The sequence below is a fragment of the Heliconius melpomene genome, chromosome 21 (assembly GCF_056956725.1).
Source record: "Heliconius melpomene rosina isolate 202511_hmr_F chromosome 21, ASM5695672v1, whole genome shotgun sequence".
NCBI classification, from domain to species: domain Eukaryota; kingdom Metazoa; phylum Arthropoda; class Insecta; order Lepidoptera; family Nymphalidae; genus Heliconius; species Heliconius melpomene.
The window spans coordinates 9,830,637-9,848,420 of record NC_140409.1 but is presented as its reverse complement, the minus strand read 5'-3'; the positions used below and the strand labels follow the sequence as shown (position 1 = coordinate 9,848,420).

The 17,784-nt window shown below is 32.3% G+C and overlaps 1 protein-coding gene across 4 annotated transcripts in view; it reads right to left on the bottom strand.

The window, feature by feature from the left end:
• LOC146527212 (homeobox protein caupolican-like) overlaps positions 1 to 17,784 on the bottom strand; it is a 105,972-nt gene that overhangs the window by 31,587 nt on the left and 56,601 nt on the right. For all 4 annotated transcript variants that reach the window (XM_085206176.1, XM_085206177.1, XM_085206178.1 and 1 more), the window contains exon 2: positions 1,340 to 1,708. In XM_085206176.1, the coding sequence (XP_085062302.1) occupies positions 1,340 to 1,708 (369 nt within the window). The remainder of the gene's footprint in view (positions 1 to 1,339; positions 1,709 to 17,784) is intronic.

Here is a 17,784-nt window from a genome sequence, read left to right as displayed (position 1 = left end):
GACAGACGGCGCCACCAGAGACGCTCGTACTAAAATGGCAGTTGAATATTTTTACCAACAATTGGTAGAACACGTCGTTGGAAGCTCAGCCCTAAGCCGCTGCGAATAGGTTTCCGTTTCCCCCACACCTCCCGTGTGCTGTGCAGCTACGAAGCCAGCCTCGGTATATTTGTGGCGTCGGCATTGTTCACTAAATTGTCGCTTGCACGGAACCGGCCCGGCTTGTCGTGAGTGAGGTACGCGCACACATACACTTAAACACTTGTTATTAAACCTGAACAGGGTCACAGAGCGTATGTACTCTAACCTCGTTAAATACAATGACAGATAGATAGAAATCTCTATGTCACCGATTTTGGAGAGGTACATCCGAAATTACCTCCTACCTAGAGTTATGGTGTGATATTACAATTAATTGAACAAACAAGGACTTATCAATAGTAGATCTAGTCCAGATCAAACAAAAAATTAATAGTAAAAAAAAGACCATTTAAAACTTCCGCTTAGTTCCAACGTTTGGAAATTAAATGGAGGAGCTTTGCTTTAACACTTGACAAAAACGGGATCATCTTTTCGTTTGATAGGATTTTCAGGGCTTAGCGGATTTCACATGTGCTCCGTGACACGAGTCGAAATCACATAAAAACGAATAACACCGAATGGCTCCACAATAGTCTTTCAATTGCACTTTTATTATTGAAAAAAGGACCTTAGACGGGGATTACGCTTTTTAGACTACGTCCCTTATGGGGATTAAAGATCCCGCGTCGAACACCCGCTCATTTGTCCCCCTTTCAGAGGACGACGTGTCGAGCCGACGGATCTTCAAGGAGCAAAAGAGAAATTTTATGACACAAAGAGAGCAACGCTACCGAAAAATTAACAAGCAGTGGGATTTCGAAAAACACAGACGCCCGCCGTCAGAGTCCGGTCAGAGCCGATGTAATTTGTATAATGGCGGTCGCTTTTCGTATTTATTTTCAAGTTTAAATATTAATGTTTCGTGACAGGGCGGCGGCGGGGCCGCGAGGTGTCGGTGGTTTTCTGGCCCAGCGCCCACGGACCGGTTGGACTCGCACGCCACGCTGCGCCACCACTAAACGAGTACGCGGAGACCGATAAACCTTGCCTCGTACTTGTATACGGCCCAACGGCAAAAGGCAAACGGCCTATTCGTACCAATTTGCAACCCCTGTTAGCTCTATTTCTGGCAACGGTTACCGATTTTGGAGAGACAGCTTACTGCGACTAGAAATATTGCTACGATTTTACTTACTTACTTTACTCGTGCAGAATTTAGGGAGTTTGTGGGTTAATGAAAATACAATATGTGACTTACCAATGGTGAATAAAATGCTGAGCTGTCTACTCCGATGCTGGGGTACGGGTTCTGGTCCGTGGAGGGGTAGGGGGCGCCGTAGACGCCTACAGCTGCACTCGATAGCCTCGGGTACGACGTCAGGGCCAGTCTCGCCCCGTCGTACTGGCAGGAGCAGACCGTCTGACCGGACACTGGGTCCGTGATTATCGGTCGGGGGGTGTCGCAGCAGGACGCGGCCGGCGTGCTGGCGTGGCTGCCAGCGCCAGGGGACAGGGCGCCGCTCGCGACCCCTGACCCCCCGGGTGATAGAGGTGGCGCAGAACTCGAGCCCCCGTCGGGTGAAGTCGCAGCGCCACCATTGCCCGCTCCGCTACTGCCCACCAGTAACTAGAAATAACATAATACAAATATTTACAACACCTATTATCTATTACTTTATTCCTGCATGACTTTAGCTCTAACGAAAGAGAATATATTATCATTTTATTAATAATTAACTTATATTTAAACTGTCGTATAAACCAGATCTACCAAAACGCACTGACTGATTTACTTATAGTTTTATTTTCTTTAAACTGGCATACATAGAGAAGATAAACAAAATCTTACTATCAGAGCGTGTAATCTTAAATGTCATCATTGTGGCCAACGAGCTGACTATCGTAATATTTGTCATCAGCTTTTGATGTCATCCAGAAAGAGGGACGGGCACCATAAAGAAAATGTCACCCAATAATAACCGGTGGAGGTTTAAACACGTTGTAAAAGTATATAATTGTCGCTGTAAAGAACGGTATTTATTTCGTCGACATAATAAATTTGTGACGTATTCACAAAAGTTTGGTAGCGGCAAAGATAAATTTGTCACCCGCTCTTCTAACAGAACTGTATAATTGGTCGCTTTTTACTTTTTATCTTTGAACGTTGGTAACAATGGTTGTAACATATTGTTTTTTTTTTTAAATTAAAAGTTAAAACGCGAAATTGTTGAGTTATTGAAATAAAATGGGTTATTTATTTTCTTTTCATATTTAAATATTTACAGAATAAAAATTGAGGATAAAAATTGAATAAATATGCATAAAATACTCGTAATTGCTCTTAATTATAAAACAGTGAAACGTGTGAGTGTAAACGTGACATGGTTGTGAGTTCGATTCCGATTTTTAACATTTAATATTTTCATTTCTTCGCTCTGGTGCAGAGGCAAAGCCCAGCGCTGAGTTCCGCCACTCGCCACTAATTTCTCCAGAATTTGGTGATAAATATGAAACATAATGTCCTAACACTAAGTTCGTTCTGCCTACACTATTTTGTGCAAAATACAACGTGAACGTAAAATAGTAAGTAAATCATCAATTACATCCATAAAAACCTATAAAAATAAAGTTTCTTTCACTATACATTTTTTTTAAAAATGGTAGTAGATACTCCAAAATTTTTCTCTCTCTCTCTCTCTCTGTACTAAATATTCTCTATAGAAGTACAAAATCGACAGCCATAATAAAATTTGTATTTAAAAAGGATTTGTTCACATATAATTTGCGACGTACATCTAACATTCAATAGTAACTGAAGCGAGCAAACAAGTGACTTGCCGGGTTTCGCAACGTAACCTGCATAGCTCATTTCATGACTTAACATACAAAATGTGTCATCCCACTGTCGGCTTTAATTCTTGGTAATAAGCACTATTATCCTTTCGATGAATTTATATTTACTGAGAGACGATCTGGATTTTTCACGGTATGTATGGGTGCATGTAATCCTATCAATCGAAAACTCGTACAGTTAAGCTTTTGTGCAACTACTTTTGTAGATGAAATATTTAATATAAAGATTTTTGTAAAGAAAATAATCAAATATTATTTTCTTTATTATTTTTTTATCTTCTTTATTCTTTTTTTTCATACACTCATTATTTTACGTAAGTATCTTAACTTTTAGTTCCTATGACCTTAAAAGTTTATAGTCAGTTTTTATAAAATACTTATTAGTGAATAATTAAATATTGGTTAGAAAATATTCTATTAATATGTTATCTATCTACATTGCCGCATGATAGGGATTTATTTTAATGAGCTTACCTTAGTCGGGCTGACCTCGACAACAATTACCTCTTCCGATACGTAAATGGATAGAGAAAAAAAACTAAGATTTTTTTTAGCTTCAGTGTCTACGTACACGAGGATAGTAAGAGAGAAAGTAGTGTCAAGACATTTTTCTTATCACTTTCAGAAATTTCTAAGACATTGCACGTTAAGTGACAAAACTTAACGCGACTTGATTGACATACGGAAGAATAAAATAATTTAAATACAATCATTGCTACGAGCGGGAACCGCACCCAGAACCCGCATATGGATTGTCCAACGTTGTCCCATTGCACCATGATGGTGCACTTATGAAAGAGACATATACAAGTTTTTGGTCTTCGAAGGTCTAACCTTAAGAAGAACTGAAAGATTCACTTCTTCACTTACATATGTCCGAGTGTTAAGTGGTGTAATTCAGGCCGCTTTTTAGAGCAAATCAATCCAATATTTAAACTATTAACACTATTTCAAGACTAAAATAAAATCTCATCAAAATCTTATGTAAGCTTTTGCATATCTCATATTATGTATGTAATCAATATTTATTTTAATAATATTTACATTTATTTGTTCAATTTAGAACATAAGTAAGTACCTACCTACTACAATAGCAATTAAATAGAGATGTCATATATTAATGAAAAAAGAATTAAATAATTAAAAGAAAAGAAAGAAAACAATCTTATTTTGTTTACTTTATAGCACTTACCACAGAGCTTCCTCATACAATACCTTAAACAAGTTGTATAACTACTTTCTTTCAATTTTATTTAAGACTAGTGGACCCGGACGCGGCTACGCCTGCTTGAACTATAAGAATATTTTCGCGTCGGTCATACTCATACTGTGCCGCCCGAAGGATAGGTCATTTCGAATCAGTGACATCTCCTTAATTATTTATTATCAAAATGTCGCGGTAACGGTTGCGTAGCGACGCGACGGTTGTTATTAACATGGCAGAATAAATTGCATGTCAAATTAGAAAGTATTTTAATTTATTAGTATATATGTGTAATGTAATATTATATAGCCTATAGCACTTCTGAAGAATGCAACTTTCATACAAAACAAAAACATAGTAAATCGGACCAGTAGATCCAGAGATCTTAGCGTTCAAACAAACAAACAAACAAACAAACAAACAAACTCTTCCGCTTTATTATATTAGTATAGATACAACTTAAAATATGACATGTATGTACAGCATTAACTTTTTCTGTCCTAAATAAGCCAAAAGTAAAATATGTATAAAAATAAAATCAGATTCACGCTTTTTCCCGCACACAGTGCGTGTTCAAGTGTTAAAACACTCCGTTCCTCACTTTCCGCCCTGACGGCTTCGAAATGTTGATATACCAGATAATACTTATATATGAAAATTTTACACTAATTTTTAATATAGCTTTATATATGTAAGTATATATAGTTAAGATAAGAACGACATAATTATCAAATTATCCGTCTGTAGCATTTAAAATTTTAATCCAGCATAAATATTCAAAGTTGATGAATAAAAATACACGAGTTTAAACATATACCTACAATATAGATATATTATATATGCAAATAAACTGGCTCGACATATGTAAAAAAGTCAAAAATAAATATAATATACCTATGTTATGTTGTGGTGTTGATATATTTATAGTTTTATATTATATTTCTCATTACTTGTAATTCATATATACATTTATTTATATAGCTTCAGGATAGGCAGAGAAAATCTAGTGCTAACACACTCTGCCCATAAGAAAAATAAAAATGTTTCCTTTCCTCCAAATGGAAATCGAATCTACAATCGTAGTTACAGTTTACAGCCTAGATACCTTTAAATATTCACATAGCTTAACTCATATATATTATTAATACATGCTCTGTAAAAGAAAGCTTATGCTTATTAGCTATTTAATTAAAATTGCAAGTCCCAGAAAATATCAATTGAGATCCAAAAGATAGTGTATGAGAAACAAATAGGATGTTTAATTAAAGCAGGCTCTATGTAGCGATGTTCCGTTTTGCCCTTATTTATGGAACTTTCGACAATCTGTATTATAATATAATAAATAAAAAAATCTGCTTCACGGTGCATCCTGTACACGGCAGGGTAGACAGAGGGAACCTAGTGTTAAGACACTCCGTTCCCCACTTTTCGCCGAATATTTCGAGGGATTGCCGCTAAGCGAAAAAATGAAAATATTAACAAATAACAATTCATTACCTCCCATCCCAACGAATGGGGATGGAACCCAAAACCGTCGCATTACACTCACACCCTCGTATCCCTGAGCCACAACGGCGTCTATAATATAATACAGGGTAAAAAATTAATATGATTCTAAGTGATTATTTTAAAACGGACAGCTAACATGACAAAATAGAACCGCTTTCTTATTTTTAAGTAAATGTAAATAAATTCATTTTCTAGGGCAACTACGATAATATCAGAGGTGTCTAATCTAAAACCGCGTATAAAACTAGTTTACTGATCTCTATCGCTTCGCTTTTCGATGACTTAATAAGTATAATACTGTTAAAATTTAAATGTATGAAACGTAGGGAAAAATGCTAATTATAATATGGGGTAAAGTGGCCTAATCTTCGTTTTAGAATAATTTAATATTATACTTAAATATACAGTTTTAGGTAATATGAACATTATAGTTTCTTAATTTTTTCGTCAGATAGTTTATATTATATGATATATTTAAGTATAAATATAATTTGATAAATAAATTGGGATTAAACTTTAATTATTGTTTAATTAAACTAATATTAGTTATAACTTAAGGTTTGATTTTTTTACGCGCCAAATATGAATAAAAAATATACACTTATTTTTATAATATTGTTGTGTCAAAGATATAGAAACAAAATGTCTACACAAAACAAGATATAGGGAAAAGAAAGTGATGTGTCACTTTTCAAATGTTGTGATATAAAAAAAACGAAATTTTTTTTTTATATTAAAATAATAAAACACGATCGCGGGCATTATCTAGTATTATTATAATGACCAAACCAGTCCATATCGATTAATAGCATATTTGCCTTATCAGTGTTTCGATACAATTTGTGTAGAGATTAAAAATCATGTTATTTTACCTTTGTCGGTGTTTTAACATCTTTAGGGGACCTAGATAGATTAATTTTCTCTGTTCGATATATATATTAAATATCGATATTAGATATCGAATGATTATGTTGATAATATCTAGGCGCAGGCGACACGTGTCTGTTAAACGAAGATTTTTGATATAAATTAGTTTAACCTATACCAGAGGGATGTACCACTAGGTTTTCTTTACCCACAATTCCATTATAAAATAGCTAATATTTTTTAAAACTCATATAATTTGTCTTTCTAGCATTATCTTTAGTTTTCTGTTACATTATGAAAAACGTTAATATTAGAATGAATAGTACAAATATACTTTAACAATTCTAAAACTATGATAATATCGCATAAAATACATACATACATTCATACATATTTAGCACAAAATTATATACATATTACTATTAACTCATTAACATCGATAATAAAACTTACAAGCCTACAAATATTAAAATAAAAAAAAATATACAATCAAGATAATGTTTTCACGAATGTTTTAATGAACCGTCGTCATATTTTTAAATTTTACACCTTTTAAAAGGCAATAATTTCTGTACGTCGTAACGCTATGTGTTTATCGTATAATATATTATCCAAATTAACGTAAGGTGGTCGCGGGTTCCCAACGGCCGCGTGGAACTGTCAATTATTGTTCGTACCTACCTACTAACAGTTTATTGTAAATATTAACCATATTTCGTTATAATTTTTGACTATTTTACCACAAAGCAATTAAGATACAATACGTCTTTATTTTTATAACTAAATTGTGTTTTAATGTGTGTTTGCGGTCTAATTACTAAAATTACCGGGTGGAGAGTGGAGAACGGAGAGACAGTACAATTGTTGTATGCATGACATAAACGACTACTACGAAGAAAATTTTCAACGAATATTATTATTAATTTATTAAATAAGGTTAATTAATATTTAAAATACAAACAGTGAATTCTCTTCCATCATATCTACATGTTTTCATTATTATCTATATTAAAATAAAATCTTAATAAAATAAAGTAATATTTGATTTACCATACTGAAATATTGTATAATAATTTCTTCCTAAAAGGGTTATCTGTAAATATCACGATCGTCTTTCCAATTCGAAAAAACTCAATTATACCGTGATATGAGTGGAATGACAAATAAATCTATCTACCTCTACGTCTTCTTAAGTTGGACAACAAATATCTACATTTATTCTTAAACTTTGCGGTAAAAGATTAAAAGGTTCGACGAGGACTTGGAAGATATGATCAAATAAGGCGAAGTTGTCTTAGATATAATAGCATAAGTTACTATGCACACATCACCCCACTTGGACCACTAATGCTTCATTTGAGGATACCACCTTGTTTTCTTTAAACAAAGTCAATCGTCCTCGTACTTTTTAGGCCCATTTAGAATAAACACATGTCTATTATTTTTTTGTAGAGCGTGACTATTCTATAATGAATCGGCAGGATTGATAAATGGTCAATGTATTGGTAAAATCTTCTGTCACAACAACTTGAACTCACAGGTTCGATTCCTATTCGGGGGAATGAATTATTTAATATTTCCATTTCGTCGCAGTGGTAAAAGGCAAGGTGACTATCAAGATTAATGAAATCAGAGGGAATCTAACGAATTATAGTTTTAACCTCCTTTAGCTATAGAATAAATATTATAGTAGAGTCTAGAAATTATCAAATATATATTTATAGGTCTATAATATATTGACTTTCGTAGAATAATATTTAATAAATATTTTTGTAGTCTTGCATCTTACATGGCGTTGGCATTAGAGACGTTGTGAGGCAGGTAGGCGGGTCTGTTGTAAAGTTCAGAGAGATATATAAAGTTTAAATAATTACTCGATTTTGATGTATAACAACAATAAAGACCTCACTAGCAAACGGAATATATTATATGGAATATTAATAAAGGTATATATATATATGTTATATATTTTATTTTGAATAGTTTTTTTAACTTATTTATTTTTGGTGGTGATTTTTTTATTTGGCTCTCAATAATACCACGCAATCCTATATATAAAACAGAGAAGTCACTAATTCCTTAAACCCAGTATATACTTATTTAGGAGTTAGTGGATCATAAAATGTATAAATAGAATTTTGTCAATATTTTTCTTTTAGTTTTACTTACACTATATTCCACTTAGCATGGTAGGCAAAAGGAATCTGGTGTTAAGACACTCCGTTCCTAATTTCCCGCCGAAACACTGCGCCACGATGACTTCAATAAAAATATTTTATTTTTGTAATATTTCCTTTTATACATAGGTATATGCATTTCTAACAATAAAAATATTTTCTGTTTTTATTTATTATACTTATATATAAAATTCCAAAATTCAAACGTCAGGACTAACGAATAAAATAAAAAAATAGCAGCACGGCATAATCGAACACAGTATATCCACAGTATGGCAAGAAGTGATGAAATCGGAGACAGTTCAACGACGCGAGCGTTTCGCACCTCTGAGCTACAATTACAAAGAGTCCGCCAGGTGACATCGCTGGCCATGTTTGTCCGAAAGTTGTCACAGGCTATGCACATCGGTGGAAAAGAATGCGCTGCTTGCTCTTGTGTTTGTGAGTTTGGTGCTTTTTTGATGATGTTGTTTTTATATCAAGACAGGCAGAGGGAGCTTGGTGTTAAAACACTCAGATCAACACTTTCTACCGAATATTTCGGGGCATTTCCTGTTGAGTGGTGGAACCTTGCCTTGCCTTTGTACCAGAGTAAAGAAATTAAAATTTTAATAAATAATAATTCATTCCTACGAAAGGCATTCCCATGATACCCACAATCGTCGCGTTACAGGCACAGATCTGTGCTTCTGGGTGTGGCGCAGGGACACAGGCGTCAATTGTTGATATTGTTGACAAATTGTTATTGTATACATAAAAAAATGTTTCTTAATGAATGACATCCATGAAGGATTAACTTTATAAGATAATGATTAAGAACGATTGATAATACATATACGTACTTTTATAAGTAAGAATATTTATCAAAAACATAATTTTTAATCATTTAATCCAAAAATAAAAGAAGCTGAACTTTTTTATATTATTATATAAAAAAACACATGTGCAGGAATAAAAATCTTATACAAATATACCTCCTAAACCTACCTATAGATAATTTATAGATTTTGTAACACAATATTTCCAACATAAGCTTGATTGTAAGCCGTTGAATATAGTCTGTGGTTAAAATTGTAGCATGCATACAGGTAATTAGTCCCCAACTAGAATATTACATGTTATTACCTTCGTATATTATAAAGCTATCTCTGATTCCGTTGATTGTTGATGAGGTGACTATATACATTTTTAGAAGCAAATCTCAACGAGATCCTCCACTTAACACAAAGAGAGGAGCGAGTGGGAGGAAGAGTATCTTAACATTTATTTTTAATTCCCTCTACTTACCCTGCTACATGCGGGATACAGCGTGAAGCTGAAAAAACATTTTATTATACTTTACGTACTGCTCAGTTTTTAGGACAGTCGATATATAATGGCAAAATCAACAATTAATTTTGTCTCATTATCAGAATAAAGAAATCGAACCTATAACCATATATTTTTATGGATAAATTTATTATATAGCTATATTTCTATCTTACTTATGTTATGTGATTCTGGATGATAATTTCTCTAGTAAAAATATAGATATAAGAATATTTTTTATTAACAAAAAAAAGAAGCTAAATATTTTTTCGATATTTTTTCCAGATATTTGTGCACACCGCCCGCCGTGCATACACAACAAACATGACTTTTTAAGACATAATGCAATTAAGTTATTTCTGTTGAAGGACAAACCGTTCGTAATAATAATTGTTTGGGAGTTAATTATGCGAGTATTATAGTCGGCTGTAATTTATAGAGCTATTAGAGACACCTAGGTATTAATTTTCTACCCAGGATGAATTCTAGGCAATTCCCTCGAGCTGAGAAAGATGCGTGCGGTGTACCTATGAACATGAGATGTAAACAAAACATATAAAATAAAAAAAATAAATCCTACTTATAAGAAAATAGGCAACAAATAATACTTTGACTTGCATTTATGTATTTATTCCTGTTATCATATATCTATCTCGATATCTACGAAGATTTCCTCCAACGCGAAGAATTCTATCTTCAGACATTCCGTTACTGACTTTCCGCCAAATTTCTCGAGATATTGCGTGTTGTCTGGCCGAGTTTAACGCCGCGGTTTGCCACACCAAAGCGAAGAAATGAACATATTAAATATTTCATTTTTTCCAGTGGGTATAGAATCCACAACCTCTCGCGTTTACAGTCAACACACGTGCCCCTGCGCCACCACTGGCCCCAGAACATTGTTATTAGAAATAAATGACATATTTATAATATCAAACATAAATAATATAATCTATATTAAAAAAAACATATTAATACAATTAGTATATCAGCATTTTCTAGATAAATGATGGAATACCGTTAATATTTCTATATAAAATAGAATCTCTGTAACGCCACACGGTTTTAATGGAACCAATTTTAATATAGCTTTTAACTTAATGTATCTACTACTGATATGTGTATTTGCTTTTACCAACTACTCTAGATATGTAATAATTGGTTGCAACTATAGCAAATATGTCAACTTTCTGTTGTAATTGTAAAGGCAAGTTATTTACTTGTAATTTAGATATATCAAGATAAATATTTCCACGTCTTTTTTTTTTTGTTATATTAACATTTTTTTTTATTATCTATTTTTTTTGTTAATTTTTGTCAAATTTACGCTAGTGAGGTCGTCATGGCGCAGCGGCAAAGGGTGTGACTGTAACGCGACGGTTGTGGGATCGATCTCCACTCGGGGAAGTGAAATATTTATATACGTTTATATTTCCATTTTTTCATTCTTTCGCCTCCAGAATTCGGCAGAAAGTGGAGAACGGATACAGCGTGAAGCTGGTTTTGGGATTTTTTACGCTAATGATAGTGTATGTTAAGTCAAGTGTACTTTGATGTAACTTGGAAAAACAGAGAACTCAAAACTTTAAAATTATATTTTTTAACTGTCATTTATAAAAAAAAATATCTCCTTCATTATCATTGCACTCATCTGAAAAATCTATTGAACTATAACACTTATGTACCTACGACAATGGTTCCTTCAAAAATAGGTTAATCCCACCTACATCAAAACTTACTTAATCACACAAAAAAAAAAACAATCGTCAAACACATTACACTTCCCAACCTCTCCGCAACCAGTTAACGTAACACAAAAATTGGAAAACCAAAAAACGCGACCATATCGACCGCAAACCACGTTCCACCCTATCATATCTGATACACCCACGCCGTATTAATCTACACCCCACCGTTTGCGGAGCACTTTTCATTTGACAGATTGAACTAAATTATAGCGTTTTTTATTTAATTTAAGGGGGTAATAAGTGTTTAGATTGCCCTGACTTCCCTTATTGAATGCTCTGTTGACAGAGGCATTCGAGCGATCATCTTGTCTCTGAGACTTATTTGTCTCCGTTGTGGATACTGGCTGTATTGATAGTGAATTAAGTTTGTATTACACTTGGGGGTTCGCAAACAAGCTAAATTGCCTTATAATTATGGAGAAAAATGTTTTAGCTTAGTTTGATATTTCACAATATTTCGCACGATTTCTACCATTTAATAGGTCGCTTATAAAATAATATGATATTTTACAATATTACATTAAAAAAAACGGAACCTAAATGCCAAATAGAATAATGAAAAATAATGTAATTCGACCGCACATATCTACCTACATACATATGTTCCTACATTTACTCTATAAGAAAATATTCTAATTATGATATGTATATTATATATATATATTTAATTAATAGTTTTTGCCGAATTCTCAACAAACTTTTCCATATACGGTTATCGCAGTGAATCAAGAGATCCGGTCATATTGCCGGTACTTTTGGTATTATTTTGATATTATCTATGTTATAATTACAGGTTGCTATCAAGAAAGATTTTACATGTTTTTGTTAATTACATCCGATAATTTGACTTAGTTTATTTTATAAAATCAGCACGCTGTATCCCGCACACAGCGAGGTAGGCAGAGGGAACCTTATGTTAAAACTCTCTAATCCCCACATTCCCCCAAATTCTGGAAGCATTGCGTATTGAGCGACGGAACTCAACGCCGTGCTTTCGACACCAGGACAAACAAATAAATATTTAATTTCCTCGAGTGGGAATCGAACCCACAATCTTTCACGTCACACTTTACACCCCTGCACCACGACTGGCCTCTTATTTTATACTTCACCCATACTATTGATACGTTTTCTGTAATATTATGAGAAAAAGATTCGTTAAATAAACAAGGGTTGCTCCCTTTGCCGAAAAGGCTGCGAGTGGAAATCCCATAAATAACCATAAACTTGAATATTTGGTTAAACGAGGCGGAGTGTTGTGTTCTATTAACTTAAAAGTTTGTTAGTTAAGAGAGCGGAATGGTCTATTTATTACTATTTTCCCTACAACTCTGATTGTAGAAAAAAAATATAATAATATATAATATATTTGGGGCGTTTTTAAATGAACAAGAAGGTTATGTGTTTATATTATAATCGGTTCACATTCATGTTTATTAAATAGTTACTTTTTTCCTATTTAATTAAAAAGAGAGCGATGACAAATTTCTTCATTCTCTAAAAGTACTGAAGTAAACCTGAACCTTTTATGGTGGATATGGTGAAATTAATAAAAAAACATTGATTACTGCTTCTTTCGCAAGAAACACAAATCTTCTCAAAAAAAAACAAATAAATAAAATAATTATAAACATTTTACTTACATACTACCTATATATATAATAATATTTCGTAGAAATTATTTCAGTTTTATTTAAAAATAAGTAATACCTGGTGAATACTTAACCGAACGTATCGAAGTAATTTATCACGAGATAAACTAATTGAGAACTAGATTGGTAAATTAGTCATTTATTGCATATTTTAATTTTAACGCAGGAAATGAAACAAGAAATAGCACTAAACTTCATATAAATAGGTTTTGACGAAGCAGTGTCAGCTCTACTTTTTGGATTGTCGATCATATTTTTATAAAAATGATCGATAATCAATTTATATTCATAGTCAAGCCAAATTTCATAACATTACCAATAAGACACCATCGACGGGGGTACAGTGTTTGCCTGTTAGTGCATTGGTTGTGGATTCGTTTTCCACAAGAGGCAATAATAATTTTCTTTTAACACTAAACATATTCTTTAGGCAACACTTATTTTCAGGATAAAAATAGCTAAGTTGTTATTATACTATATAACAATGAAGCTTTGTAAGTATATTATGAAAATCGTGTTTTTTTCCACAATATAAAGTGTAAACGTAGTGACAAATAACTTCGTCTTCTCACTTCCTTCTCTCTTCTACGAGCAATTGGACAGTATAGGATAGTGATCAAAAATCCAGAGCGTATGAATATTATCGGAAAGTAGAGAAGTCTAAAGGAGTCTTAGTGAGACCGGAGTGTATTAACACTAGGTTCCCTGTTCCTTCTGCTTATCCTGCTATGTGAAGGATAAAGTTAGAAAAATGAATAATATTTCAGCTTCACACTTCGTTAATAAATTATATCCGAATAGTCAGCGAGAGAACCTAACGTCTATACACTCAATTTGTCAAGTCGAGTTTAACGTTAAAAATCTTAAAAATATTCAAACCATAAGTAGCCTTTACTATCTCTTTCTCATAACCTAAAAACAAACGGCAACTGGACTATCCACCCCACAAACGTCAAAACTGTCAACGAATAAAGCCTCCAAGCCGTCTGAAACTACAGAACTTTTCTACCTTAATTGAACCTGGGCGGGGCCTCATTCTATATGCGCCTACTAAATCCTGTCGTTCAGGTAATAGGGGAGCCTCGGCATCACTTTAATATTTGATTGAATTTCGGACACTCGCTGCCCTTTGCGTATATACCTAACTGTCCTCCTATTTAATATTTAACTCTACCCACCTGCTCTACGTTCAGACCTATTCGACAAGGAGTAATTTGGTAGTGGACAGGATTTTAGGATAGAAGGTGGAAAATATATATAGAAGGATCCTTTTATATGGAACTGTATTGTTTATTGTAGTTTAGAGATCTCATAATAACCTCAATTCATGAAAAAAAAAGATACATATAAACAATAACCATTTATAGAATTTCAGTGAATGCCATCAAACCGTAATTCATCGTAAGTAATTTACGTCAGTAAACACGATCAAGATGGCATAATATGAAATAATAATAAAACAAATAATTCATTAAGCACAGAAAAATAACTATACCAATGTATTTCCATATAATAATTTATTATTGACATTTTATTTCCTCTAAAGCTTGATATTGTTGTCAATATTCTAATTTAGGTCTATTTCCCTTGGATAGACAGACAGACAGCCATACGAGGGTGTTTTTACCAACTTTAATAGGTCACGTAACATTCGACATGAAAGAATCTTGAAAATTAGCCTCGCGTGCAAATAACTAGCAACATCAAAAAATAACTGTTAGATATCTGAATACGCAATTCTTATTCGTGGAACTGCTTTAAAACATTTCCAAAAGTGTATTTTTAAGTGAATTTTTATTATCCCTTCAACCTTCAAATATAAGGGTTCTTGACTGACTTTCTATATTTTGTTTAAGTAACTACATCAGTAAGTCAGGCGAATAACCAAAATTGTATCGCTTAATATGTTCAACCTTTTTCAAGATAATTTTTAAGTTCGGTAGGCATATTGTTTATAAGAAGAATATGTATATTAGACATTACGCAATACTAACTTATTTGCTAAAAACAACAAATTGATGGTGATTTATTTATTTCATTTAATATGTAAATCAAAAATGTTGCAAGAATACACCATCATTCACACAAACAGCATAATATAACTTGTTTCTGTTACTTTATTTTTCATATTTACACATATAATTATGTCAATTAAAACAAAACTTGGTATTTTCTAAAATTATTTTTAATTAAATTTTCGTAAAAATATTATAGTAATTTGAAAATTAAAATCAAATTAAAATCAAGGGCGTTAAGCATGGTGTATGGAGCAGTTCAACATGTACAGTCTGTTAGACTTTTACACGAGATAAAGTAAATGAGATAAGAGATAACACAATAATTTATTTCGTATATAAATATTCAGACAACGCAAATAAACGCCTCACATATTTTTTTATACTTTTGCCTTAAATATGAAATATATAATAATTACTTTTAATATATAAATTTGGACTATACACAAAGTTATTAACTTTTTCCAAATATAAATCTTAGAGCCAAAATCACTATGCACCCCTCGAACTAATGCCATAATTTTTACCCAAATTTAATATTTAAATATTATATTAAACGCAAACGTAATTCATTATTATAACTTAAACAAAAATTATGCATTTTACATAATACTTCCGTTTAAAATACCTTACGTATATAAACGTATACGAGTATAATTTCTAAAGTAGTTAGAGAGTAGTCAGTTCGTGTTCGGGGGTTCAAATTAAAACGACTCCTGTAGAGAAAAAAGGGGGGCAATCATTATAATGAGTGGTTATCGATTTGAATGGCGTGCCCGGGATAACATTTAGTGCTTGCCCCCGGCTAAGGTCTAATGCTACACGATCAAACTTTTATAATTTACGTAAATGCATATAATAAGCTGTGATAACAATCTTATTCTTATAATGATGTTGGTCCACCGAAGGGACATACTAGTGTTTCGGACGTAAATAATATCACGAATATAATATGTTTTTAGAATTGATTTGTTATAATATAATTTGTTTTTTTTGTGTTCATATTTGTTTGTTTATTTGATTTTGTCCGCTTGAAGTTGGTATTATGATTATTTACTATTATTTTATGTGCAATACCACGAAAGAGCTACTATAGAAGTATATTAAAGGAAAAAGGACACCATTTTCTCTATCCGATTATGTAAAAAAACTACAATTTTCCAAATATCAACTAAAACGTGGAAAATCGCTGAACATAAATTTAATGATATCGAAAGATACTGAAGTCCCCTAGAGTACCGTTGAATTAGATTTATCGAGATACAGGGTGTATCTCAATCAATGGATTATGTTATTAGTCAATTAAAAAATATTTCGGAAATTATATGTAGGTACCTACCTATTTTTTTTTTATTACATTTTTAAAGTGTTATTCCACACTAACAAAAATTTTATGTTTTCTAAGAAGTATTTACTTAAAAGTATATGTACCTATTTGAAATGTGATTTTATTGAAATTACATTTTTTATAAATTATAAATTATTCGTATTTCAAAAATGCGAAGAATATTATTACATTTTCACTTGGTCAAAAAGAACCGTAATAAAGAAGAAAACCTACAGATTGAGATCTTACTCATAGTAGATATACCTATGTAGGAGAAGTAAAATATAAATAGAGAGAAAAGTAAATAGAGAGAGAAGTAAAATATAAATGCTTACTTCCATGTATCACAAATATATTGTAAAAGAAAGTTTAATTTATTATATGTATATTTATGAAGTTCTTAACTAAGCCCTCAAGCTACAAGCCTATTAATATCAAGAGTACTAATGTAATTATCTTAAATACAGATTAACTTACGGTAAGTAGCGTTTTTAGCAGTCGGTCCAGAGGCAGGCGATAAATCATTTCGTTCTCGATGTTCACCTACTTTATATATATTAAGTGGGGGGCATACCTAAACGACTTTTTATTTAAATAAAATTGGGAAACGAATGTATATTTTAATAAGGAGAAAATACTTTTGGAGAAATACTATATAACTCACCAAAAGTAGGTAATTTCTCCAAAAGTGAGTGAGTCTTTCCAATATTGCTAACAGTGCCAATATTGCAAGAGTGGCCATGAGTTTCTTTGCCTGTATCTTCTCATGAGCTCAACCATTTGAACGGGCTTTTTTCAAGTCAAAATTGCAAATTTTTTTTGGTTATTTTGTTTTTTATTTTTTTTTCTACTTTTGACATGTCCAAGTAAATGTTAAGCATTTTTATGGAATAAAGATATTTTGACTTTGACTTTGACATCAATATACTCGTATGTATAAAATGTTTAAGTTTGTCCATTACAAACTATCCTTTTTAAGTAAAACTTAATTTTAATGTGTTATAATGAAACAAATATTTGAATGGACCCATCCATCCATGTTT